Raw genomic sequence first — 27,345 nt, 5'->3', positions numbered from 1 at the left:
TGTCTAGAGACAAATGAAATGACAATTAGCATAGTTGCTTACCCAGAAAACTCATTATGCATACTTACAAATATTTCACATGCTATATGCCCTTTCAAACTTGATTTTTGAGAGAGCTTACATTCAACTTTGAGTTCAGTGCCTATCTTTCTATTCTTATAGTCAGTTACCTCTTTCTGAAGAAACATACTTCAAAGCTGAGGTCAAGTAACAGAATACAGAGCCCCCAAATAAATCCATGCATATACAACTACTTGATCTGCCACGAGAATGCCAAAAATACACAACTGAGAAAGGATGGTCTCTTCAACAAATGGTGTTTGGAAAACCAGATATCCCCACACAAAAGAATAAACTTGGACTCTTATACTTAAAAAGTCCAATTTTATTATACTATACATTAAAATACTATACATAAAATACTTATGCTATACATAAAAATCAATTTAAAGTGGATTAGACCTATGTAAAACTGAAAACTATAAAACTCCTAGAAGAAAACAAAAGTGAAAATCTTCATGACATGCTCTTGGCAATGACTTGATGGCTATGACACCAAAGGCATAGGCAACAAAAACAAAAATAAACAAGTAGGGCTACACCATACTAAAAAGCTTCTGCACAGCAAAGGAAAGAGAATGAAAGGCAAACCATGGAATGGGAGAAAAAATATTGCAAACATATACCTAATAAGGGGTTAGTCTGAAAAATATATAAGGAACTCCTACAACTTGATAGCAAAAAAATAATAAGCAAATTTTTAAATGGGCTAGAGAAACACCTGTCAGAATTGCTAAAATCAAAAACAGAAGAAAGAGGGGCACCTGAGTGGCTCAGTTGTTTAAGTGTCCAATTCTTGATTTCAGTTCAGCTCATGATCTCAAGGTCATGAGATCAAGTTCTGTATTGGGCTTCATGCTTAAGACTCTCCCTCTTCCTCTGCTCCTCCTCCTCCCTCGCTTGCATGTGGTCTCTCTCCCTCTCAAAAGAAAAACAAAAACACAAGAAACAACAACTGTTAGTAAGGATGTGGAGAAAAAGGAACCCTCTTACACTGTTGGCGGGAATGCAAACTGGCACAGCCACTGTGAGAAAGAATATGGAGTTTCCTCAAAAAATGAAGAACAGAATTCCCATTTGATCCAATAACTCCACTACTGGGTATTTATCCAAAGAATACAAAAACACTAATTTGGAAAAGATATTTGTACCCCTTTGTTTACTGCAGCATTATTTATGATAGCCAAGTTAGGGAAGCAACCCAAGTGTCCAGAGAAGGATGAATGGATGAAGAAGGAGTGAGATATAGATATATAGTGGAATATTACACATCCATAAAAGAGAATGAAATCTTGCCATTTACAATGACATGGATGGAGCTACAGAGTATTATGCCAAGCAAAATAAGTCAGTCAGAGAAAGACAAATACCATCTAATTTCACTCATATGTGGAAGTTAAGAAACAAAACAAATGAACAAAGAAAAAAAGAGACAAACCAAAAAACAGAGTCTTCAGTATAGAGAACAAACTGATGGTTACCAGAGGGGAGGTGGGTGGGTGGGTAGGGAGGGTGACTGAAAGAGGTGAAGGGGATGAAGAGTATACTTATCGTGATGAGCAGTGAGTAATGTACAGAATTCGGAATGACTATATTGTACACTTGACACTAATATAAACTAATTTATACTGGAATTAAAATTTTAAAACATTTAATGGGCTAAAGAATTAAATATTTCTCCAAAGAAGATGTACAAATGGCCAAAATGTATACGAAAAAAGGCTCAATGTTATTATCAGGAAATGCAAATCAAAACTACACTGACATATCACCTCACACCTGTCAGGGTGACCATTACCAAAAAAAAAAACCAAAAAACAAAAACAAAACCCAAAAATAGACAATAAATGTTGGTAAGCATAGGGGAAAACTGGAATTCTTGCGCATTGTTGGTGGGAATGCAAAACGGTGTAGCCACCATGGTTTCTCAATTAAATTAATTTAAATTTGAAATAAAATTACCATATGATCCAGCAGTCCCACTTCTGGGCATATATGCAAAATAACTAAAAATGAGATCTCAAAGAGCTATTTATACAGCCATATTCATTAGAGTGTTATTCACAAGAATCAAGGTGCAGAAGCAACCCAAATGTCCATCTATGGATGAATGGATTAAAAATGTGGCATATGGGGTGCCTGGATGGCTCAGTCATTGAGCATTTGCCTTCGGCCCAGGTCGTGATCCCAGGATCCGGGATGGAGCCCCACATCGGGCTCCCTGCTCAGTGGAGGCCTGCTTCTCCTTCTCCCACTCCCACTTCCCCTGCTTATGTCCCTGCTCTCACTCTCTCTCTCTGTCAAATAAATAAATAAAATCTTAAAAAAATATATGGCATATACATGCAACGGAATTTTATCCAGTTTAAGAAGGAAATCTCATCACATGCTACAACATATCTGGATAAATTTCAAGGACATTATGCCAAGTAAAATAAGCAATCACAAAAAGACAAATACTATATTATTATAATTATACGAGGTCTCTGAAGTAATCAAGCTCATAGAAACACAAAGTAGAATACTGGTTGCTAGGGCCTGGAGGGAGGAGGAAATGGGGAGTAGATGTTCAACGGGTATAGATTTTCATTCATGCAAGATGAAAAGTCACAGAGACCTGCTGTACCACACTGTACATATAGTAAAAAATATAGCATTATATTCTTAAAATTTGTTCAGAGGGCTGATCTCGTGTTTATTGTTCTTACCATGAAAAAGAAAAAAAAAACCAGAAACAACTCTCAGAGGTCAAAAGATTCATAAAATTGCTTTGGTATTTGAAAACAGTAATCTACTTTCTAAATCAAACGTAAAACGGGTAATCTATAGTTTATTTGATATGTAACAATAGGGACTACTAAAATTATTCTCACAATTCAAGACTTTGGTTTTTGGAGTCCCATTACCCAAAATTAGGACTTGGAAAGCAGTTAGAGACTAAGAGAAAAACAAGACCTTAGGGGGAACACAGCCCAGGAACTCAGAATAGAGGAACCCTGTTCCCCATGGCAAACAAGCACATCACCCTACTCTGCAGGTGCTCCAATATTTGTTAAATGTTGGTGACTCTCAATTTTTCTGCGCAACCGCCAGAGCGAATACTGTGAATGCTACTCCTCAGTGAATTTCTTAAAACGATAAAATTCAGGAAAAAAAAATCCTTTATGACTGAAATGACACGAAATAAAACCAAACGAAAATCTCACACCTCAATTGCTCTCATCGGACGTTTCAACCAGGTGAGAAAAATGACGAGAACCATTTTCTGAATCTACCTAAGGGAATAGTTCTAACCTCCCAGCTTCCTGAATAAATACTGACCAGCACACTCTTAACTCTAAACTTTTCAGGTATAAAAAGTAGCTGAGGGGCGCCTGGGTGGCTCAGTGGGTTAAGCCTCTGCCTTAGGCGCAGGTCAGGATCTCAAGGTCCTAGGATCGAGCCCCATATCGGGCTCTGCTTAGCGGGGAGTCTGCTTCCCCCTCTCTCTGCCTGCCTCTCTGCCTACTTGTGATCTCCCTCCGTCAAATAAAGATATCAAATCTTAAAATTTAAAAAAAAAAAAAAAAAAAGGAGCTGAGTAATTTTTGACCGATCCACTGTTTTGCCTGAATCACCGAGATAATTCAGACAACTCATTTTCTAAGAACCTGGGCGGGGTTGCCCTGCCAGTAACTGCCCTCTGTCCTCCCCAAGCCACGTCACGCCCAGCTCAACCAGGACCTGAGCGTGTCCCCTAGCAACGAAACACCCCGGGTGCCGTTCAGTGAAATGTGCAACCGCAAGCCAAACGCTCTCTCGCACGCAGTTCCTGAAGTTTATTCCTGTTTTCCAAGGGCGTTTTCATATTTTGATTTTTCAACGCCTCCTTCCCTCGCAGGCATCTAAGAGCGGCCCCACTGCATTCAGCCCATTCCTCACAAAACCGTACCCGGCTTAGAGCCCGGCAGCCCCGACTAATAAAGTTGTTTAAAACGTTTCAAAGTATCAGAATAGAGCCAGAGTAGGAAGAAATAAAGAATCCCCGGGGCACCGTACTGGTGTTGGAATGTGCCATTCGCGCGGCGGGGAGGAGAGGCACCGGTGAGCACGGCGTCGCAGGTCTCAGGCGCTTGGGGAGCGGCGCTTGCGCACGACCTGAGCCCCGAAGGCGCAGGGGCACGCGGTGCGCTCGCAGGGGGCCGAAGCCCGAGCGCAGCGCGGTGCGGGGGGCGGCTCGGGCGCGCGTCCCCCGCCGCCCGCGTGGTGCGCTCCGGGGCGGCCCCGGCGGGAGGGCGAGGGCGAGGGCGAGGGAGGGCGGCAGCGGCGGCGGCGGCGCAGTCTGCACCATGGCGTACCCGGGGCACCCTGGCGCCGGCGGCGGGTACTACCCAGGCGGGGTAAGTGCAGCCCGCACGGGCTCGCGGCCCGGGCACGACCCTGTTACACCGTAGACGCCGAGAGGCCACACTGGGCCGCTTCTCCGAGGCGACTCCCCGGGCGCCTCCCGCCCCCGGCTTTTCCCTACCCGCTGCCTCGCCCCAGGCCCCTGCCCTTCCGCTTCATCCTCGGGCTCCCTCCTTCTCCCCGACCCTTTACCCTGCGGGTGGCTGCTTGGGTTCAAGACGCGGGTGGATTTTTGACTCAAGAAGCCCACCCTGTGCCTGGGATGCGCGGCGTGAAATTGTGCGAATTGGGTATTGGCTTCCTCTCCCTCCCGGTTTCCCCTGAGAGCAACAGCCATTTTAATGTCGGATGGTCCGGGCATCCACCTCCCTTCTTTAAAAGCAAAGAAGAAAACGTCGGGGGAAAGACCTCGGGGAGGAGGGGGTGGGCGTGGAGGTGGGGAGAAGCCCTCCGGGGGGGAGAACACCTCGAGCGGCGCCTGGGATGCGCGTCGTCGTGGGAACTGTTTCCGAGACGGAATGTTCCTTCGCCGCGTCTCCCCGCCCAGGTGCTCGCCGCGAGATAGTCCAACCGAGACACCTAAGCTGGCCTGGGCTACACCTGTCTCAGAACGTTTTGAAAAATACCATAAGTGCTAGGAAAGTGAAAGGACAGTTCTGAGTCCTGCTCTTAAGTTGCTTGCCTGGGTTACATTTAATCAGTAACCTGCAGGCTAATAGGGATTTTTAAAGTTGCTTCACTTCTGCAGGTGTCACTTCCAGGACAACTCATTTTGGTCCAAGCTGCCAGTTTTTAAATTCTGCTGGGGTGAGAATAATTGCAATTAAAGCGTGCCGGGTGGTGAGGAGGTGATCCATCCGTGTGAAGGGCGGGCAGTTGCCAGGCTTTCCACAAAAGCATTCAGTGGTGAGAGAATAAAACTGGATTCAGCGGGAATGATGGTTTTGTGTTTGTCGTTTTACAGTATGGAGGAGCTCCCGGAGGACCTACGTTTCCCGGACAGACTCAGGATCCGCTCTATGGTTACTTTGCCGCTGTAGCTGGACAGGTTAGCTTTTCTCCTTAATATTAAAGAATTGTCAGAGTCTACGTTTGTATTAGGCATTGTTAGAGTGGGGTGGAAAAAAGAACTTTTCCTCTGGAAGAGAATCCCTTTGCTTCTGCAAAAGAAAAAAGCGAGAAGGAAATGTATAGTTGGTTACTTATCTCTGACTATTCAGAACAAATTAGGACTGTTACCTGTATTTATGTTAGTTCACTTGACAGATAAATTTGTGATTGAATTAGGGTCCGATTGAATAGGAATAGGGGGCTGTAAGTGTACCGTGAAGATACATAGAGCAGAAAGATGTTTTTAGAACTCTGAATTGTCAGAGTCTGAGGTGGTTTCCGGAGAAGAAATTCCAGATCTTTAAGACACGTACCAGTAATTACTTGGTCAGATTCTAAAGGACGTACCAGTAATTACTTGGTCAGATTCTAAAGGACACTTTCTTTAGGTTGAATTTGACTGTTATCAGTTACCCTTAGGAAATAGGTACTTAACGTTACAAACTTACCAGCTTCAAAATAGCAAAGTTACAACTCCTTTAGTAACAGGAAGTTAATCTTGTGAACAGTTTAGTTTCTCTTTGATGCTGATGCTGTTTTAGGTCTGCTCTTCTATGACCTTATAAGGTGTGGTGGTCTGGGGACCGAGAGAGAATGAAGGTTGGCTCCCTCCTGGAGACCTTTCAATTCTCTACCTTGAGGTGTAGGACAGATGGTGGTGTACATTGAGGGAGGACGCTTCCCTAGCTCCCCAGGCCACTGTGTATGGTAAATACACAGCTGGTATAACCCAGAACTACCCAGAAGGGATGTTGGCCCTTAGGAATGCCACTTAGCTTTGTGTTGATGAAAAGAAAGAAATAACACAATCTCCATATGAAGATAATATCCAGTATTCTGGGATAAAAACCCAAGACCACCTTTCAGAATAGCATTCTAAGAAATATAGTTCAAGAAATTGAGTGGAAAATTGAGTCTAAATTCCCTTTAAGTATCTGCTTCATCTGTTAATGATCTGTATCTTTGAAACCACAAGACAGGGCAAAGCTCAAGACTTGAGTTCTTAGATTGCCTTGCCTCCCGCCCTGTAAGTGACCCCACCTGCTTAGCTTGCAGCGGCCCTGGACTACATCAGCATATCCATTGTCTTTAAAATTATTGATCCTGCTCCTCACTTAGAATTTACTATACAGGAGGACTTAAGGATTTGGGTATTTTATTTTTAAATCTCTAAATATAACATTATCTGGTTCTGAACTTGGTCAGACAATCAATAAGCCCTGGGAACCTGTGTCTTCCAGATTTAATTGTGGTTCTGGAAAACCATTCTCTGCATCATAAGCCAAGGGGATCACGAAGGCCTCTCTTTGTTTCATCCAAGCATTTTGTTTGAATATCAGCTGTGTACCCTGCTCAGTCCTTCCACTGCCCCCATTAAAAAAAAAAAAAAAAATTATGTATCAGTGGAAGAAGCTGAATTCACCTCAGTGTTTTATTAAAAAGAGGAACCTTGTGCTTGAAAATATAATGCCAGATCTAATTGAGGAATTTAGAGGAAATGATGAAAAGATACTGGTATTACTAAAATATAGGTATAAACGGCTTCCTGACTTTGTGAATTCTTATGTAATAATCATTTAAAATAGAGTCTGAAATTGAATGCCGACTTTATTTATGCACCAAGAAATATATTTTTTGTTTAAGGCCCTAATTGTGCATTTGTGGGAGAGGACTTAACAATTTTGTCTTTCTTTCATCATTAAATTATTTTTGAAAGTAGAATCAGGAAAGGAATGCCTATTTTTGGAAGGCATTCCTTTAAAAAAAAAAAGTCTCATGCATGAAAATGCTCATTTCTTGGTCATTATTGCTGAAATAATATACTGAAAGTAGAGCACTAGAAGATACAAATCACTATTTTAATTCCTCTTCCAACTTTTTTCCCCCCAAAAGGATGGGCAAATAGATGCTGATGAATTGCAGAGATGCCTGACCCAGTCAGGCATTGCTGGAGGATACAAACGTGAGTTGACAGTCCCAGAGTTTCTCTAGAAGTACTCTTGTGTTTCATATTTTAACTGTTACTTAATGATGATAGCCTTCAATGACACTGGGCTTTTCTGATCTAGCAAAAATTAGAATTGCCAAAGCTAATTTCAACTGTTTATTATCAAATATGTTGATTTGGGGGTGCCTGGGTGGCTCAGTGGGTTAAAGCTTCTGCCTTCAGCTCAGGGCATCGGGCTTTCTGCTAGCAGGGAACCTGCTTCCTCCTCTCTCTCTGCCTGCCTCTTTGCCTACTTGTCATTTCTGTCTGTCAAATAAATAAAATCTTAAAAAAAAAATATGTTGATTTGAACACAGTTGTTAATAAGTCATACTATATTACCTGCCTGGCAGTTAGTGGGTCTCTTGGATTGGGAACCCTTGGAAGCCATGAGACAGTCTCCGTGGCCTCCTTGGAAGATGACGAGGTAAGGTGCTGAAATGAAATCCGCCAGGTCCAGTGTCATCAATGACAGGAGCTAACATTTACGGCTGTTTTCCCAAAGTTGACTCTGTCCTGAGCCTCATGGCACTTAGGGTTTGGGGTGGCTTGTCCTATGCAGCTGATCCCTGAGTGACCTGCCCCAGGTCTAGTTCTGAGTGGCTGGTCCTGTCTCCTTCTCCCACCCCTGGTCCTCAGGGAGCCAGTTTGCACTCCTGCTCTCTGAGTCAGCTGCTGGCCATGTGAATGCTTGTCGTGACACCCCGCCCCCCTGGGTCTTTCTTCATCTCTCTTTTCACTTCAGAGGATCTGTGCAGGCTAAGTCGGAAGTGCCCTTCCTAATTTCTAAACTCTTTGCACTAGTCTTCCTTCTCCTTCTCCTCAGAACCTGGATCTGCTGCCTTGTAATTCCATGCTTACACCACCTTCCTGCCTTTTGAAAGAGCTCTTTGCCTTGAGTTGCAGAGGTGCTGCATCCAGACAGGGCTCTCTCATCGTCCCCCACACAACCACATGCTTCTTCGTTTCAAATCAGATCTTGACCATGACAAACACGCAAGGTAGAGAATAGTGACTTGCCAACTTTGCCAGTGGTTAATTGAGACAGAACATCGAAGTGAAGCCTTCGCTGTCGGTAAACTGTGGATTAAAATGCTCAAACTAGAAGTGACACCTGAAGGTTTACAGTGGCATTTTTCAACATGGCATATTTATTGGAGGGCTCTTTTTTTTTTAATAATATTTGCAATTCTATTTCAATCATCCTTTCTTTTATGTGACCTCAGTGTCCTATTAATATTTTCTAATTGGAGAAATTAATATGAAAGAGGAACGTTTTGCATTTCTCATTTAATCTGGTCCTTTAAAAAAGAAGCACTTTCTAGATAGGGGATTTTTTTTTTTCCCCTGTTGTAGGAAATACATTTATATTGTTCATTGTTAACCACCTCAAGCAGTCGGGGCTAGTGAACAAAGAATCCTGGTTTAATTACAGGGTTTATGAGAGTGAGCTATGTCCCAACATCAAACTATTCTTCTGTATGCTTTTGGTAGAAGAGGTGTGGCAGGTTTTAAAATCTTACTAACAAATGGCTTGTATAGCCTTGGAGAATAGTCATTTTAAACATTTCCTATGAGGAAATCATGGTTAGTGATGGTCTTGGATCATGGCCTTCTAGGGAAGACATTTCCTGAGTCATCAGAACCATGTGATTAACTTTATTTGCTTACTGTCATCTAGTTGTGGAGGCTGTAAGGAACCACTGAACCATCCTGCTTGTGAGGTTTATGATGCAAAAGGTACACAGCCATTGGTGTTTTTTAAACCCAGCTTCTAAACCAAAAAGCACAGATGCAGGTGAGGTGAGGGGCGGACGGATATTAGTACCTACAGGCAGCTTCCACAGGCTAAAAGGAAGCAGTCACACCCAGAGGTAGGGTTGATAAGAGAAATTGCTCTAGACTGTAAGACAATGATTCAGCTTCTTTTTTTCCCTTGAGTGTAGTTGCTACTTTGTGGTAAGGTTGAGAGAAAGAACTAAAGGTAGGGTTTTCCTGCTGGGTCCATTACATTGTGGATTTCTACCAGAAGAAAAGATGTATGAGGCATTCTAGCAGATTGAACAGAAGGGAGAGAGTAAAAGTAAAATTACAGCAAAGATCCTTTTTTTGTTTGTTTAAGATTTTATTTATTTATTTGACAGATCACAAATAGGGGCCGGCGGGGGGGAAGCAGGCTCCCCGCTGAGCAGAGAGCCCGATGTGGGGCTCGATCCCAGGACCCTGAGATCATGACCTGAGCCGAAGGCAGTGGCTTAACCCACTAAGCCACCAGGTGCCCCTACAACAAAGATTCTTTTGAAATTATTTGAAATAGAACTAGCATTAATAAAGGCAATTTCTGGGGTGAAAATTTTCAGCTAAAATTGAGCAAGAGTTTTCCCTACCCAAACTTACTAGACATTGCTGTTCTAGTTCATTAGAACTATGTGGAATGGTGAATTTTCTGTTCATTCACTTTTATTTACTGCGCATCTCATTCCTTCCTTTTTAAATCCTTTTCACAAATGATGACCAGATAGCTGGGCTTCCTGACGTGACTGTCCGACGGTGCCATTCATAGCCCTGGGACACAGGGAAGGTGTTTGCTTCACAGCCCCTCAAAATCCTTGATTTAAAGTCAAACAGTTGGGTCTACTTAGTGGTTATCAGGCCCTCTAGAGCACTGGTTCTTAAACTAAAGCGGTGTCAGCATCACTGGGTAGCTGAGTCCTGTCCTACAGTTCTTCATTCAGAAGGTCTGAGGGGAGACCTGAGAATATGCATCTCTAACGGGCTTCCAGATGATGGTCGTCCAGGTTGACCAGCTATTTTTTGTTGTTGTTGTTGTTTGGAGGGGCGGTTAGATTTTATTTATTTATTTGACAGAGAGAGACACAGCAAAAGAGGGAACACAAGCAGGGGGAGTGGGAGAGGGAGAAGCAGGCTTCCTGCTGAGCAGGGAGCCCGATTCGGGGCTCGATCCCAGGACCCTGGGACCATGACCTGAGCTGAAGGCAAACACTTAATGACTGAGCTGCCCAGGTGCCCTGACCAGCTGTTTTTATGTGACTATAAATCACCTGAGGAGCATATTAAACTGCAGATTCTGATTTTGTTGGTGTAGGTTAAGGGCTGAGATTATGCTGTTCTAAAAGCTCCTAGATGATACTAACACAGCTGGTTCAGGACTCTCACTCAGAAGAATGGTGGTCTCAGCCTTGGCTGCTCACTGGAACCATTGAGAAGCTTTAAAAAAAAATTGCCTGGGTTCCATGCTCAGGTATTTTGATTTAATTCTGTGGTTCTGTGGTTCTGACTGTACATAATACTGTATTGTATACTTTAAAATGGCTAAGAGAGTCAATCTTAAAAGTTCTCATCACACACATGAAAAAGTTAACTATGTGAGGTGATGGATGTATTAACTAACCTCATTGTAGTTACCATTTTGCAGTAATACATATATCAAATCTTTACATTGTATACCTTAAACTTACACAATATTATTTGTCAATTATATCTCAGTAATCCTGGAAAAAAAATTGTTTGAGGTGCAGCCCCGGTATCAGGATCTTTGAAAGCCTCTGGGTGATTCTGATAAGTACCCAGGGCTAAGAACCATTGGTCTAGATTGAAGAGGCTTCATACCTCCACACAACTTAGAAGTCAGAATGAAGAACCAACCAACTCTTTCCCAAAAGTGTGGAAAAGTGTTGCCTCCTGTCACTTCAGAGAACTGTATCTGTGGATTAGATAGAGTTCTGAAAGGCCAAAAGAGAAATAGTTCCCCACCTTTTATTTCAGATTCCAGGATATGCCAGACACAGGAATCTGTTAAAAGTGGAAAACCTGGGAGCCTGGGTGGCTCAGTCATTAAGTGTCTGCCTCAGACTGAGGTCATGATCCTGGGGTCCTGGGATCGAGCCCCGCATGTGGCTCCCTGTTAGCGGGAAGCCTACTTCTCCCTCTCCCACTCCCCCTCCCCCTGCTTGTGTGCCCTTCTCACTGTCTCTCTATGTCAAATAAAAAAAGAGCGAGAGAGTGGAAAACCTATAGTTTGTACTATTTGAAGACATTACAGTACTAAGAGCTCAGATGTGTTTTAAATTCAGTTTGGTTGGAGATAAAAATGAAGATAATAAGAGCTGTAAAATTGTTCTGTGTGCCTTTTCACACTTGCAGAATTTATGCCAGCTTGGCCCACTGACCCTTGTCACTTCTGCCTTCTGTAGCCTGACAGCTTCTCTGTACCTGTGTATTTCTCCAGTCATTGGTTCCCATGAACACAATGTAAGATGCAAGGAATTCTTTATGTGTAATTTGCTAATGCTTAGGTAGATCATCAGTAGGCCCATTAACCAATAAGTGTATTTTCTATTTTTGTTTTCTTTTTTTTTTTTTTTAAAGATTTTATTTATTTATTTGACAGAGAGAGATCACAAGTAGACAGAGAGGCAGGCAGAGAGAGAGAGAGAGAGAGGGAAGCAGGCTCCCTGCTGAGCAGAGAGCCCGATGCGGGCCTCGATCCCAGGACCCTGAGATCATGACCTGAGCCGAAGGCAGTGGCTTAACCCACTGAGCCACCCAGGCGCCCTCTATTTTTGTTTTCTAAGTGAGCTATAGAAATTCTCTCAGAATATGCTCAAGTTGTACATAAACTCAGAAGGCTTCTGAACAGTGGCCGTCCCTGAATTGGTCATTGTATCTTAACTCAAGAGAGTGCTCTTATTTTTTTTTTTTTAAAGATTTTATTTATTTATTTGACAGAGAGAGAGCACAAGTAAGCAGAGCGGCAGGCAGAGGGAGAGAGAGAAGCAGGCTCTCCGCTAAGCAGGGAACCCGACACGGGGCTTGATCCCAGGACCCTGGAATCATGACCTGAGCCGAAGGCAGCTGCCTAACCAACTGAGCCACCCAGGCACCCCAAGAGAGTGCTCTTATTGAACACCGTTCTGGCAAGCGTATTTATCTGGTTTCATATATAAACTTATTGTGTGTAAAAACAGGTCAGAAGCTCTTCGAGGCAGGAGGTTACCATTCAGTGCATGATAGTAAAGGGGAAAGAAAGGTAAATGAACTAATGAAATAGAACTAGCAAAATCAGCTATTTATAGTCTGTTAGGAGCAGGAGCGGAGTAGCCCTGTCTTCCCTCTCACCATGGTGAATTGATCTCAGTATATTTCAGTTTCAAAGGCGAGAAGGTATATAAAACTTTAAAAAGACTCTATTATATTGGGACGCCTGGGTGGCTCAGTTGCTTAGACGACTGCCTTCGGCTCAGGTCATGATCCCGGGGTTCCGGGATCGAGTCCCATATCGGGCTCCCAGCTCCATGGGGAGTCTGCTTCTCCCTCTGACCTTCTCCTCCCTCATGCTCTCTCTCACTGTCTCGCTCTCAAATAAATAAATAAAATCTTTAAAAAAAAAAAAAGACTCTATTATAGAAAATGTTATGCATATCCAAGAACAGAGATAATGATGCGGTGAACTACGCACCTGCCACCCAGCTTCAACAGTTAACGGTGTGTTGCCATTTTTAGTTCATCTGTTCATATGGCTTTTTTCTTTTGAAGTAAATTCTAGATATCTTAACATTCCCCACCAACTTCAAAACCATTATACCTAAAAATATTAACTGTACAATACTTTTTTTTAGAATATTTCTTTTTTTTTTAAGATTTTATTTATTTATTTGACAGAGATTGGTCACAAGTAGGCAGAGGAAGGCAGAGAGAAAGGAGGAAGCAGGCTCCCCACTGAGCAGAGAGCCCGATGCAGGGCTCGATCCCAGGACCCTGAGACCATGACCCGAGCCGAAGGCAGAGGCTTAACCCACTGAGCCACCCAGGCACCCCTAGAATATTTCTATTAAAGTTGTTAAAATCAAATTTGGGGGACACCCGGGTGGCTCAGTCGGTTAAGCATCTGTCCTCTGCTCTGGTCATGATCCCAGGATTCTGGGATCAAGCCCCATGTGGCACTATGCCCCCTGCTCTACTGGGAGCCTATTTCTCCCTCTCCTTTTGCCCCTCCTCCCTGCCTGTGTTTTCTCTCTCTCTCTCTAATAAAACCTTAAAAAAAAAAAATCAAATTTGCGTTCTACAAGGAATCCCCTATATCTGGAAAAAATCTGCTTCAGAGCTCCATGTAATTTAGTTCCACATAAATTGAGTAGCATATAAAAGTAAGAGTATATAAATAGTCACTTCCCTAATTAATTTGAATGTATGCAATGTAATGTGAATTTTTGAAACCGTATTAATATGTTTGTACTTTTCTTGATTTAACAGCTTTTAACCTGGAGACTTGTCGGCTTATGGTTTCAATGTTGGATGTATCCTTTACCTTGATTGCTGTCTGGAGGGATTTTTCCTAACCCAGCCCCCCCACCCCAAAAAAAAAATTTATTCCTAAAAGAATTCATCCAAGAATTAATACCCAGTAAACATAAGATGACAAATGACTACAAAAAAGTTTTCTGAAATCATTAGCTTGTAAGATGTAATTTGGTGTGAAAAAGGAAAGGAGCTTAGTAAACAGAATGTTGGTTATTCAAGAATTCAAGGTAGCCTCAGGAGAGACCAAGTATAGAAATCGGGGTGGTCAGGGAAGCTTTTTTGCTCTGTTATCATTTGCTCTGTATGATTCACACCTGACCTTCAAGCAGTGGAATTTTTCACATCACAGCTATCAGACTTGGTTTAGCTGGCGCTGACCCTGCACTGCCTTCCGTCCCATCTCATCTTTCCAGAAGTGAAAACCCTGGGTCTGAAAAGACTGTACCAAAAGGGAATGTTAGGGCCAAGACCCCCCTAGACCCCAGCAGCATAGCCGGGACCCCAGAAAGTACAGCCCAGTTCCAGAAACAAGACCGCTTTTCATGTGTGACTCACCTGTGGCCACCTTCCTTTCGCGTAATCACATCACACAGATTCTCTTCGCACAGTGAAAATACGTCCTCAGGGTTTTCTCCACAGGCCCTTTTCATTATATCACGAGAGTATCTTTTCATTACATCACACTGAGATGAACATACAACATTTTTAACCTTTTTTAGCAGGAAGAACATTAAATTCACTTATCCTTGATCTTTGATTTATTCGTTAGAAAATGTTGCAAATTAAAGATGCTCTAATCCTTGATGACAGTTCAGAGAGATATGTCAGGCACAATGGGTTTCAATGAGTTTAAAGAACTCTGGGCTGTGCTGAACGGCTGGAGACAACACTTCATCAGTTTTGACAGCGACCGGAGCGGCACGGTGGACCCGCAGGAGCTGCAGAAGGCTCTCACCACGATGGGTGGGTACGGCCGGCTCCAGCCACCTGGCCCGTGACCTTCCTTTGTCATTTCCAGAACTTTACATGAAGGCTGTTTCTGTTGTCTAGAAGCAGTGTCTATTCCTAACTAAACACCTAATACATAATTCCTCGTACGTATTCACAGTTCGAGTGAGTACTCCCAGGCTGAAAGAATTGTGATTATTTTTAATGGTCTTTTTGTTCTCCTTTAACTGTTTTCTTCCTCAGGCTTCCGGTTGAGTCCACAGGCTGTGAATTCCATTGCTAAACGCTACAGCACCAATGGCAAGATCACCTTTGATGACTACATTGCCTGCTGTGTCAAACTTCGAGCCCTGACAGGTGTGTTCCTTGAGGTGGTGTCGTCTCCGAGGGCTGGGAAGACACCGTTTGTGGTTCATTTTCCAGTGTTTCTGAACTTCTGTTGTCCGCAGTCTTCTCTTTTCTCCCCCTAACTTCAGGGGCTTTTTAAAACACTGCTATTTAAACGTATCTAGCAGAATAATGGTTCTTTTCAGAAATCCTTTCAGATTCGTGGTAAGTTGCTTTGAAAATAACCTTAACTAAATTTCACAAAAATGTTCCAAAATGTGACCACCTAATTTGTGTACTTTTGGTCAGAATATGAGCGGTATTCTGTGACTTCCCCTAGAATGTAAACTATTTGAAGAGAGAAAATACTCATTTGTAGCTCTCTCTCCTAATTCCTCCTGTTGGAAATTATTTAAATTGGTCATCTGTTTCAGCTATATGGACTTCTTAGATGAGGGTATATCTGTAATCTCTACTTTTCTATTCCCTCTTCTCTTTCTTTTGTATATTTTTCTTGTTCCACTCCTCTCTTTAGTCCTATTCTCTCTCTCTTTTTTTTTTTTCTAAAGTAGGCTGCATGCTGTGCATTGAGCCCAGTGCAAGGCTTGAACTCATGACCCTAAGATCAAGACCTGAGCTGAAATCAAGAGTCAGATACTTAACCCACTGAGCCACCCAGGCGCCGCAGTCTTTTACTTATTAATACCTGGGTTTGTAATTTTTTTGCATCCTAACAAGAACATGAGGACAGATTTTTTTGTTGTTTTTATTTAAGTCAATCCTTTTCAGTAGCACAGAGCTCAGACCGATGGAATATTTGATTACAGCCCATTTGCCATATTAGGGACTCCATCCATCCATTTCCTACTTAAACACTATTTTATTAAAAAGTTTGAAATTCTGTTGTCTTCATTACAACTAAATAAAAGTCACATGGCTTTTACTGACTTTGGGATAAGGTGCTTTCTTCCAGCTCCACATTGAAAAAGATGATTGGATAACTTCTCTATTGTTGTAGGACTTTGCTGTATATTAAATCCATTCACATTCATATAGTTGGCTTCTGTGCTATGGGCTTTTGTTTATGTTGGCTGGTTTTACAAGTTTTACAACTCAGATGTTACTGCAGTTTGAACCCAGTGCCAAAATAATTACCTGTTGTGACTTCAGGTGTTAAAAAATAACCATAAATTTTACTATGATGTTTTACAGACAGCTTTCGAAGACGGGATACTGCTCAGCAAGGTGTTGTGAATTTCCCATATGATGATGTAAGTCTCCATAAATTCAAAACTGAGTGGATGAATAAGATGTATGCCAGTTGGGCATCCCTTTTGAAGTTAGCCATTAAAAGCATCTTGAGGATGCTGTGATGAAGGATTAAATGATCAGGAGTTACCATTCAAAATTTATTAATTTCATTTATTACTAGTCTTACTTATAGACCACTGTTTGATTTGCATTGAAAGACTTGGTTCAAAGCCCATCTGGTCTCCCTGGCTGGGTCACAGAGGCAGGTTTCCCCGTTGCTCCAAGACTATTTGAGGAGAGGAAGTAGTAACGTCTTCTTCCCCGAGCTATTGGGAGATGTCAGTCAGAAATGTCCTTGGAAAACACCATGCAGATGTTGTGTCTGTTTTTGCCTTCACTGAACAAGTATCTCAGTCCCTGGGAAGTCAGTTGAACAGCTGAAAGCTGTACTTGACACATCTATGTTCTTCAGTGAGGATGTAAGACAGAGACTTCAGTCATAGTTTAAAACATATATTTACTGAGCAGCCACACTAAATGAGATTGGACAATAACCAATGTGACACATAATTGGACACATAACCAATGTGACACATAATTGGACACACAACCAATGTGAATGTAGCCAGGTGCCATCTTGGATGGCCGCAGTTGGATATACATAACAAAGCTAGGGAGATGTTTAGTTTTTCTGTTTTTCGCTCAGCCATGGATTTATAAGAAAAACACCTTCAGAATGGAAATCACTGTGATAACTGAGTGCTTTAAAAGGTTTCTCTATTACAAACTGCAAGGATGAACATACTTTCCGTTTGGCAGCTGCCACAGTTCTTTCTGATCATTTAAAAAGGCTTGTGTGTAAATATGTTTATTTCTTCTGCTTAAAGGTATGTTTTCATTAGTGTGCATTAGCATCTGTCTCTGGTGCTAATCTGTCACTGTTTCCAAAGACAGAGAGGCTGCCTGTGGCGTGGAAAGTGCTCGGGCTATGGCCTCCCATGGGCCCCATAAGAGATTTTAAATGTCTTGATCCGCAGTTCCCCTCTACCTGAAAGGGATAATCAGCTTGGCTTTGTGGGAGTGCTGCAGGCAGTAGCAGCACACAGTGCCTCCCTGGTGTCAGAAGAATGACAAAGAAAATTGATAGAAAAGCTGAGCCTGTTGGGCCTTAGAGTGAAGCAAACATTTCACAGCAAAATACTGATGCTTCTAAACCTGGGTTTCTGAATTGCTGAGGAAAGGTCATGTATTCTGTTTCTGTGCATACATAGAGTTGCGTGCCAGAATTTATTTTAATAAAGCAGATTTTAGGGGAATAAACTGTTAAAGGTGCTCTGTGAGTGGTGGGATAATACTGTGTCCTCTGGAGGCCCCGTGTGATTGAGCAGTATCAACTCTGCTTACCATGGCCATTTCTAGAGTCTTGACGTATTCAGAATTTCAATAATTCTTTATCCATTCAGGTAAGATCTGCTTTCTGTAAGAAGAGAAGTCCCCTGGGTTTTACATTGGATGGCTTCCCCTGTAAAATCAACCTTTCCGCCCATCATGTACTCTTATCTTAGAAAGGGATCTCTTGATCCGTAATTCAAATTAGAGAAACAAAACGTCAGCAGCCTAAAAAGCAGCTACGATTTGTTGCGACGTTTGCAGAGTAACGTGGACCTTTCTCTCTTTCAGTTCATTCAGTGTGTCATGAGTGTTTAAATCAAGAGGGAGCTGTATGATCGTGACCAACATTCCGACTGGAGTTCGCTTTTGCTCTCACTGTCTGCCTGCAGTAACGTGTGTAACCTTGCAGTGCTGCTTTTCCTTAATAACTGTCACGAAGGTTTATTACTTGATGTACAACGGAAGTTTTTAGTGCTGATGATAAGTTCCTTGGAATTTTACAATGATAAGATCAAGTCTCTTACACCATTTGGAACATCCTTGAGCCATTGTCAGTGATGCCTTATCCTCTGGCTAAGCCTCTTTTATGTAAATTTCGGTGTGCAGAATGTTTAAGTCCCGTGATATATATTTTTCACTGGTTAAAAACCTTTTCCTCAGACTACAGCTCTTGTCTCTTCCCGGAAGAGCTTTTACATGGTATTAAAATCTTTATGTATGGAGTATTCTTATCATGTAAATGATTAATACTCACATGGATGCACACAGGAACAAAAACCCATGGTTTTTGTTACTCCATGTCAGGGTTCGCTTTAGCGGAAACTTAGCACCGGCTTTTTCAGGCTTACACATTTTTGATGGCCATGTGATTAGACAGGGAGCATAAGTGATTATTTTCTCCTGAAAACTCACTGAATCATTTGAGTGGCAAATACGTTCTGTCACCAAGTTCTTCATCATCACCTATGTAGACCTTTGTTAGCTCTACTTAAAAATCTTGTAAATTATGAGCTTTACTATGTAAAAAAGAAAACGATTAAAAAAATAAGAAACCCAAGGAAATATAGGAAAATATTAACTGTGGTCATTTTGGCTTATGAGATTCCAGGAGACTGGAATTTCCTTTATGGATTTCAGTCCTTTCCACATTTTCTATACCATGTGCACTTTCCTTTTAAAATCAGATGATAATGTTTAAAATACTGATCAGTCCATTTTGATACGCCATGTGTTCACACTCATATTAAAAAATATACACAGCAAAAGGACCAGACTGAGAGGACCACGATGTTGGTGCTGCCACCACTGGGAGTCAGAGTCAAGAATTATTTTTCTTCCTTCCTACTACTCTTCCAAATACTCTGATAAACAAGTATTACACTTGTAATGGAAGACTTTTTTTTTTTTTTTTTTTTCGAATTTTTAAGCCATGTGCTTTTAAGAAAGATCTGGATTCTTGTTCTGGCTGCGCCTCTTCCTGAATATGTGATTTAATCTCAGATACTCTTGGAGCCTCAACTTCCTCATCTTGGAGAAGAAGATTAATGCTCACTCCATGGGGTAGTTCTGAACATGAAAAAATGTGTTAGTATAATATGCACCAGTAATGTTTCTGTTTGTTAAATTTAAAACTGGCCTGGTTTGCTCTTTTTTGCAATAGCATAACAGACGAAATCAATGAAATTCGCCTCTTTTCTCCCTGTCAGCAGAATACGTGTCTTACTTCAGGGCATAGTGTGAGTGTTACCATTCAGATGATCAATTAGTTGTCAACCAATGAAAAAATAAAGCATTTCTAAACATCTTCAACCTCATTTCACTTGGTTATTTTTTTTCCAAATATTGCTAAAATATATTAATTTTGTAAATATTTATTCAACCTTAGCTATGTATCTATGTCAAGTATTCACACCTGGGCTGCATTATCACACCATGAGGCAGCCTGCTTTATATGAGTGGTGATTCTAGGTTTCATTCCAGATACAGTTCATGAGGCCAGAAAACGTGGCTTGAGCCTGAGCTGTACAACAAAGGGCCAGAGAGGGCTCAGGATGAGGAGGGAGGGTTACCCTTGGAGTCCCAGCCCCTGCTGTTGGCTTCCAGCTCACCAGAATCCCATGAGGAAGTGGCAGTTTAAGGAAATGGTAATTCCCTGGGTGACTCTAATGTGGTAAGGAAGAAGGCCAGCCCCAAGGTTACCGACCCTATTTGAACTATCCTACAACTTTGGTTAAGTCCCAAGGTATGCTGCTGCATCCGTCTTGGTTCTGAATTTGCTTTTTGGATAAATGCTGAAGTATCAAAAAAACTGTGTCCCTGGAAATATTCAATTAATTCAATTTTAACCTCACAGCAAGTCTTCTCTACTTCTGCTTTCACAGTTTCTTTCTGAAAGCATTGAGCCTAGTCTTCAGTATGTCCTGCACTTGGAAACTTTCCTTCCCCTTGACAAATTTGACGTATCCATCCCCTTTCTTTAATTACAGCGAAAGTCTTCATTACAAGCGAATCTCAGGTTGCCTTATTTCTATTTTATGCAGGTTCTGTGTTTCATTCGTTATATACTTTCAGTTGCAGGTTCACCCAATTCTTAAAACAGTTTCTTGATCTATTCTTAAAGCATCTAGCTGGAGCTGGGCCAGGCTGTGAGCCCAAGCTGGACTACTTCAGTTATTTGGAGGTTTAAGTTCCTTAAAAAATGCCAACTCAAAGCTTTAATTTTAATTTTAATTTTGGAGACGTGTGTTGCAAGAGATAAAGTACCTGTATGTAACCCTTTCCAAGCACTCTGTAGGGACGTGACTACAGGAAGCCAGGCGCTTCCTTGAGGACAGCTGGCATAGATTTGCACCACAGCAGTGATACAGAATTCATCCCAGGCTGCTCTCCCATTGAACCAAGGTGGAGGGGAGACTTCCGTTTGAGCAGGATGTTCCTGGTGTGAGAGGCAACGTGAGCTAAAACTTCTGCTATCCCAACAAGACTGTGCTTTTCTGTGTCAGTGTTCACCTGAATTATTCTGCACCTAAATCTTCTAAGACCTGCAGCTATATGAAATCCTAAATTTTTAAAATCTCACAATAAACATATACAAACCCTTATTAGTCAAGGGCTTCTGTTTTTCTCACATTAAAACTGTACTTTGATGACCTAGAACTACTTTTTTCCTCAGCAGACTGGGAGCTGAAGACAAGAGAAGTGCATGCCAAGGTAAAGAGCAAGCAGAGGATGAAATAGCTATGTGAGAGGCAGACAGCCAGGTGGACCAGCTCTTTAGGCAGTGGACTGGGAAGTTAGGCGGAGTCCATCCAAGGCCCGATGCTTCCGAGTCTAAGACGGGAGCCCCACCACCGGGGCTGTCCGTCTGGATACAGTGGGTCTGTCTGGGCATGGGAGGAAGTAACTGAGGCAAGGCAGGTGGATAATGGGAGACTGCCTGCCAGCCAGCTAAGGAAACTGTCCAACAAACTGAGCGGCCAGCCTTTACTAAAGGATCGCTGTTTCTCGTCATGTCAATGGGCTCTTCCAGGACAGGAGGGAAGAGAAAAAGAAGAACCAACCCCCATTTGGACCACCACAAGGCTTACTAAAGAGAAACAGCGATGGGGAAAAAAATAGGATAAAACGGAGTCAGGCATCAAAATAACATAAAATCTTTTATTGAAAGTCACTTTATTGATGTTACAATGAGAGTAACATAGAAAACTGTGGTATCTTTTTAGTTTCAGAAGTGAATTACTAATAAAATTGTGCCAGAAATTTGAACAAGTTAACAGTGACCTTTAAAAACAGTAAGATTTTTGTTTACCTACAATATAAGAACAACTTGATAACTTGAACAGCCATAAAACACATCACACTTGCTCAGGAAAGCAGTTGCCATATACATTTCAGTTGGTGATTGCCAAAACCCAGTTATTTTTAAAATAGCTTAAGAACCTGAAGTGCAGAGGAGCAGAGAGAATACATTAAAATGAAGCCAATCTTAAGTATTTACACGGGATCACCTGGTTACCAAAAGTGAAATCATGCTGCTATTAACACTTCCCCACGAAGTGGCTTCCATGATCTGTAGATGGACCTCACCCCTTAGAGATGACGGTTGTGGGAAACACTAGTGCAGACCTACCTTGGCTAACCTATAAACTGCTATGGTTAGGTAAAATGCCCAGTTTCTAAAAGAAGTTGTCTTTTGGGGATGCTAGATTGGAGGGGCATGTCTCTTCCAGCAGGTTAAAAAAGGACATACATGCTTAATTATCCTAAATAAACCTTTTGTTAAGCACTTTTGAAGTTAGTGTTAAAAAAAATTTTTTTATACAAAACAGAGGTGCTGGGTCGTTTTTCCCATTAAAAAGACCAGCTGTAGAATCACAGTTGGATATTGTGCTGGATTAGAAAAGAAAAGTGGGGTTTCTAAACCAGGCAGTGATATACACATACAATTTAGGAAGAACTCTTGTGTTATTACTAAATAAATTAATTCATACCAGCACTTTCCATAATTGTTATCCGGTATAACTTAGCACCACTGTGTTTAAAGATTTGGGGGCTACGTTATTTTAGAACTTGAATATTAGAACACAAAAATCCACCTCTGAAACTTTTTAACTTGAGAGGAAAATGTCCTTCATAAACTCTTTGAAAACTTTATTGATGATTTTGTAAGTGCATTATCTTAAGATCGCTCATCTCATTGTATGCCTTTTCGTAAAAAACAAACACACCCTACATTTTCCCTGGTGTTGATTTCAAAGATACCCAAAAACATGAAATAATGATGCCCCGGAGCAAAACCTGCAAGCCTTGAAGCACCTCTCAGTATAATCCAGGTTTTATGAATAATGCAGCAGGGACACAACAGGCAGAAATGACTGGCCCATCTTGGACAGGCCCATGAAGTATTTATAGAGCCAACCACTCAGTAAAACTGCAAAGCTCACGAGTCTATTTTAGGCACTCCAGAAGCCCTCTGTCCCTACCACATCCCCAGTGACCACGCCTGGCTTTTGAGTTCTCCATTCTGCTCCTATGACAGGACTAAATGCCCCATAACCTACCAAGGCTTGCTTTCTATCCCCTCTCCAATCTCAAACGTTATCTGAGGATCAATCTCTCAGTGACTTCTAAAGTTGCATAATCCATGCCCAGTCGCCAAAGGGAAGAGACTAAAGGTTCCTCCTCCCCCCACGCCCCATTCTGCACCCCTGTGTTTCTCCCCAGTGCCAATTAAGCTGAGGAAAAAAAGCGGGGTGGGGGAGACTTACCTCCATGACAGTGACAGTTCCTAGTCAGGAGAAAAGGGCTGACAAGCTACTGGTGGGGAGCAACTTGGTAAGTAGGAAGGGTCTGGAAGCATCGCTCAAACTCCATAGGGAGGATGCTTACTGTTCGTCAGGCCCTGAGTATAAAGAACAAAAATACTAGGCAGGTTTTTTTTTTTTTTTTTTGAATGTTTTGTTTTTCTACTTATAGACTGAACCAGATGGTGCTCCATTTTGGGGGCTCTGGCAAAGCCATGAAAAAAAATGTGAACAGAAATATGCCCTGATTTCTGAAGTCCAGCTGCATCTTTGCTCTACATCTACAGGTGTGGTGGGAAAGCTCCTTTCAGGATTAAAAGCACCTGCCCACACAAGCATAGGGCATGAGCGTGCATGGTTCCAGCAGGTGTGGCTACATACACACACACACACACATACCCAGATGATGGGCTGCTGCCTCTTAAATGGTTCACAAGTGTGGTTTGGGCTCCTCACAACCCAGTGCATAAGGAAAGCTGCTTATGAAAGTCCTTAGCACTTGCACGCCAGGAGGAAAAGTTGGTGCATCCAAAATCAGAGTAGTTTTATCCATTTGGAAAACTGAGGAGAAAAGCAAAATAAAATAAAATAAAATAAAATAAAATAACTGAGCCTCAAATTAAGCCCTATTCCATAGAGATGTCTGCTTCCTATATATATTTAAGTTAGCAGAATGAGAAATTCACCTTGACTCCACTGAACAACAAAAACGTGGGTGGCAGTTTTAGAGGAAAACCTAAGAAGTGAATGAGATCTTTTTTCTATTGAAAAAAGATGTTACGCCACCAATGGAAGTCAGAGCATTTCCTGGAAAACTAATGGGAACTGACCCACTGGTAGGGTGGCATTTCTAATACACTGCCCATCGGGGCGCCCTTGGCAGCGGCTGGCACACTGTCCTAGTCAGGCTGTGGCCGCAAGCCTCTGGCCTCCCTTTGTTCCTTCACTCCCTTCACGTGGTGACACATCTGTTCCTCTTCCCACTTACTCTCCCAGCAACTCAGCATCCTCCCAATGAGCTACCCTTCCTTTACGTTTAAGTAGAATAAAGTAAAATGGTCTTCTCTTTAGGTAAGGATTTATTATCATGTTGAATAACACAAGGAAATATTTAAAACACTAAGTATATAAGTTAAAATAGAACTACATGATAATAGGAAATGAAGAATGGATGAAATAAATAAACCACCTTGATTTTGAAACACAGTGAGTAAAAACACCACATTTCCTCTGGCCCACAGGTAACTGCAAAAAGTAAAGAACAAAATCTAAAAAAGTCAAAGGTAAAGTAGCCACAAGAGATCTGGGACAATGGACAAGATTAAATTATGCAAATCTGCAAGGGAATCAACAGAAGAAGAAGAAGAAAAAAAAGAAGAAATGGAAGGCTGTTATGAAATTCAAATATAAATAGTCCTCTTCTGGAAGTACACAAAAGATCTAATTTTATCAGCAACTTCTTTTAGAAACCCTATCAATCTTATGCTCAGAAATCTACACCACACTGACCTTATATATAAAGACAATTTTAAAAGCCTTTTTAAAGCAAGGGGGAAACGAGAAACTGTAGCATCACTTCATAAAGCATGTATCTCAAACTAAAAAGTGTATTTGGCATCTTAACCCTACATTTACTTTATTAGCCAATTTTTTTTTTTTTAAGGAACTGCACTGGGTTTCTTTAAAATATAGAGCAATGACACTAAATTGAAAACCCTATGCCGCACTCTGAGTTTATTCCCTTCCACAGACTGGCAGGTGCCCCGGGGATCACCTTCCGGCCAGGAAACTCCAGAGGAGGGTGCCACTTCCTGACTAAATAAAGAGTGGGCTGGACCCAGACCAGTCAGTCTGACCCATCCGTTCCTTCAGAGGCTCCCTCCTCCCCCCACCCCCTTGTTGGCATTCTTAATAAAGAGATTGCAATGTTGCTTTAAACACGAGTTTGCTCTACGCATTGTCTGTGGACAGATGGAACATCTCAGGCAGCGGGCTGTTAATCTGAAGTTTTATCTACGCACACAACTTTAGGAAGAGAAGAAAAAGGCATACAATGGAACAGAAAGGCCAAATAACTGCTCTCCTCTGCTTAGTAGAATGGTCCTAGAGTTGTCTGGGGGCTATAAAGATTGGTTGCATGATACAAACTGCTAAGGTGACCTCAAGGTTCCTCTCCAAAATCGCTATTAAAAAAATAATAATGCTGTGCTTCTGTTGAATGCCACAGGTCTATTTTCCCTGCCTCCGTGGATGAAAAGTCACAAATATTTAGATTTAATATATCTAAATACCAACCATGACTACACATTGAAGTATTTCTCAAAACTACCTAATGACATTATGAACTTGTCAAAGAATTCTGCAAATGGCTATGAGAATGTTCAAACATTCCTAGATACCCAGAACATTAAAGCTACTACAAAATCATAATCTCTCTGCAAATAGAGCAAATTCTTTTCATTCAGTTCCATCTGAAGGTTATTGTCAAGGAGGAGGACTATAAACACCCATGTCTCCCAAAAGGCATGTAACAATGATTTTCACTTGCAATAATAATTTTCATGTAAAAATAATTGAGAAAGTAAGGAAAGGGGAGTGGTGAGGGGATCTATGGACAAGTAGCTTACCATTTGTGAATTCTTTCAAATGAGGGTTTGCGAAATCATAACTAAGAAGCATATTTACACAAGGTATCTTACATTCAAATCTATAAACTCTTTTATAGTCAAAATAAACCTTATAACATTAGCATTTTATACACTCAATACCAGAAAACATTCAGTGCACATTAAAGTGATCTTGGTCAAAAGCCACTTTATTTGCTACATCTTCAAATCTGTCTGCCCTCCTGTCCTTCAGTTGAGCTATGTGGCAAGGTCACCCAACACTCATCCAAATCTTAATCTGATCGATCATTTTATTGTAGAATCGACGATAATATCCCTTCCTGTCATGAAAAATGCTGTTTACATTTTATAGTTTCGAATGATTAAATTGCTTGTCAAACCTTTTTAAAGACATTCAGAAGAGAGGTCCATTACAGAAAACATAAAATACACAGGTTATAAAACACTGCCTCTAACATGGCCCTTCAGCTTGGGCATCTAAGATGACTACACGTGAAGATGAAATGGATTTTGACCATGAATACTACTGAGAGAGATTGAATTTAGAGAATATTTCTGAAATCTTGTCTGCAGATTCCATTCCTCTCAAGAAAAAGGAGGGAAAATTAGAAAATGCAGAAGTACTCTTTACATGAAAGCATCTGACCGATCCTATCAATTTCTGAGTTCACTCCCCAGGGAAGTTTTCTTCTAGAAGGACAGAGCTGCATCATAACAGCTCATCAAATTCTGGTTTTAAGGAAGGGACTTGAACATAGATTTCTCACTTTTCTATGAATTAAAAAAATAAGAGTTCAAAACCTCAGATTCTTTTCCCTGTCAGCTGTTTGGGTGACTTCACAGTTGCCCTCACAGTTGTGGCTTCAGGTTTCTTCAAACCCTTCGTGGCCCAGTGAGGCTTCCCAGCCCGGCTGGGAGAACCAACCCTCACCATCTTGCTTCCACATCAGGGTGGAATAGCCTGTTGGACTCACATCCCACTGATGATAAATCTCCTTAATAAACAGTGTAAACGTCGCTTGTATTAAAATAAGTTACTCATTTTACAGGTAAGGGTGGCTAAAAGCTTTGGTCAGAGAACAAAAATTTAGGCCACAGAGGGTTGGCATATTGGCAAGTTGGAAGCAACCAATGTATCAGCGGCCCATGGTCTCGTGTGTCTTTGGTGCACCTGCTTCATCTCAGCGGGGTGTGCTGTCGAGGGCCTCACAGGCCTCCAGGGCGAAGCCAGCAGTACTCTGGTACTGAGAGCTAACAGCTGCTGAGGCAGGCACTGTCACCCCAGAAGGGAAACGGGCAGCTTGCAGGATTCCCGGGGGGGTGCTGGGGACAGCCATCGGCCTCAGAGTGCCTGGAGGCAGGCAGGAGAGCAGCTGTACTCCTCAACTCCTGCCCCGGCCAGCTGTGCAGGCCCCAAGTTTTGCTGGGCATTTTGTTCTCTGGTTCAATTAACTACTCAGTAAGACTGCCTCCAGACTGTGCACGGTTTCAAGGGCTATCACATGGTTTGGACGAATACCAACGATGTAGAGACACACTGACAGCACTGACCACTGTATTTACAACATCATCTGCTTATCATCTTTAGAGACCATCTGATGGATGATGATGATGTGACTGTGACTATTTTTAG

At 41.9% G+C, this 27,345-nt stretch overlaps 1 protein-coding gene across 2 annotated transcripts; it reads left to right on the top strand.

The window, feature by feature from the left end:
- Positions 1-4,217: 4,217 nt before the first annotated feature.
- Positions 4,218-19,591, top strand: SRI (sorcin). Of its 2 annotated transcripts, XM_047694268.1 has the most exons (9): positions 4,447-4,736; positions 5,195-5,253; positions 5,411-5,494; positions 7,450-7,519; positions 13,817-13,860; positions 14,680-14,827; positions 15,056-15,169; positions 16,352-16,410; positions 18,071-19,591. In XM_047694268.1, the coding sequence occupies exons 1-9, from the start codon at positions 4,709-4,711 to the stop codon at positions 18,095-18,097; spliced, it is 633 nt and encodes a 210-aa protein (XP_047550224.1). In that variant the 5' UTR covers positions 4,447-4,708; the 3' UTR covers positions 18,098-19,591. The 2 variants fall into 2 exon arrangements, with proteins under 2 accessions (XP_047550223.1, XP_047550224.1); XM_047694267.1 differs by lacking the exons at positions 4,447-4,736; positions 5,195-5,253 and adding an exon at positions 4,218-4,439.
- The last annotated feature ends 7,754 nt before the right edge of the window (positions 19,592-27,345 follow it).

Source organism: Lutra lutra, chromosome 11, assembly GCF_902655055.1.
Source record: "Lutra lutra chromosome 11, mLutLut1.2, whole genome shotgun sequence".
NCBI classification, from domain to species: Eukaryota; Metazoa; Chordata; class Mammalia; order Carnivora; family Mustelidae; genus Lutra; species Lutra lutra.
The sequence above is the reverse complement of the archived record's forward strand: the minus strand, read 5'-3'. Positions and strand labels throughout refer to the sequence as shown.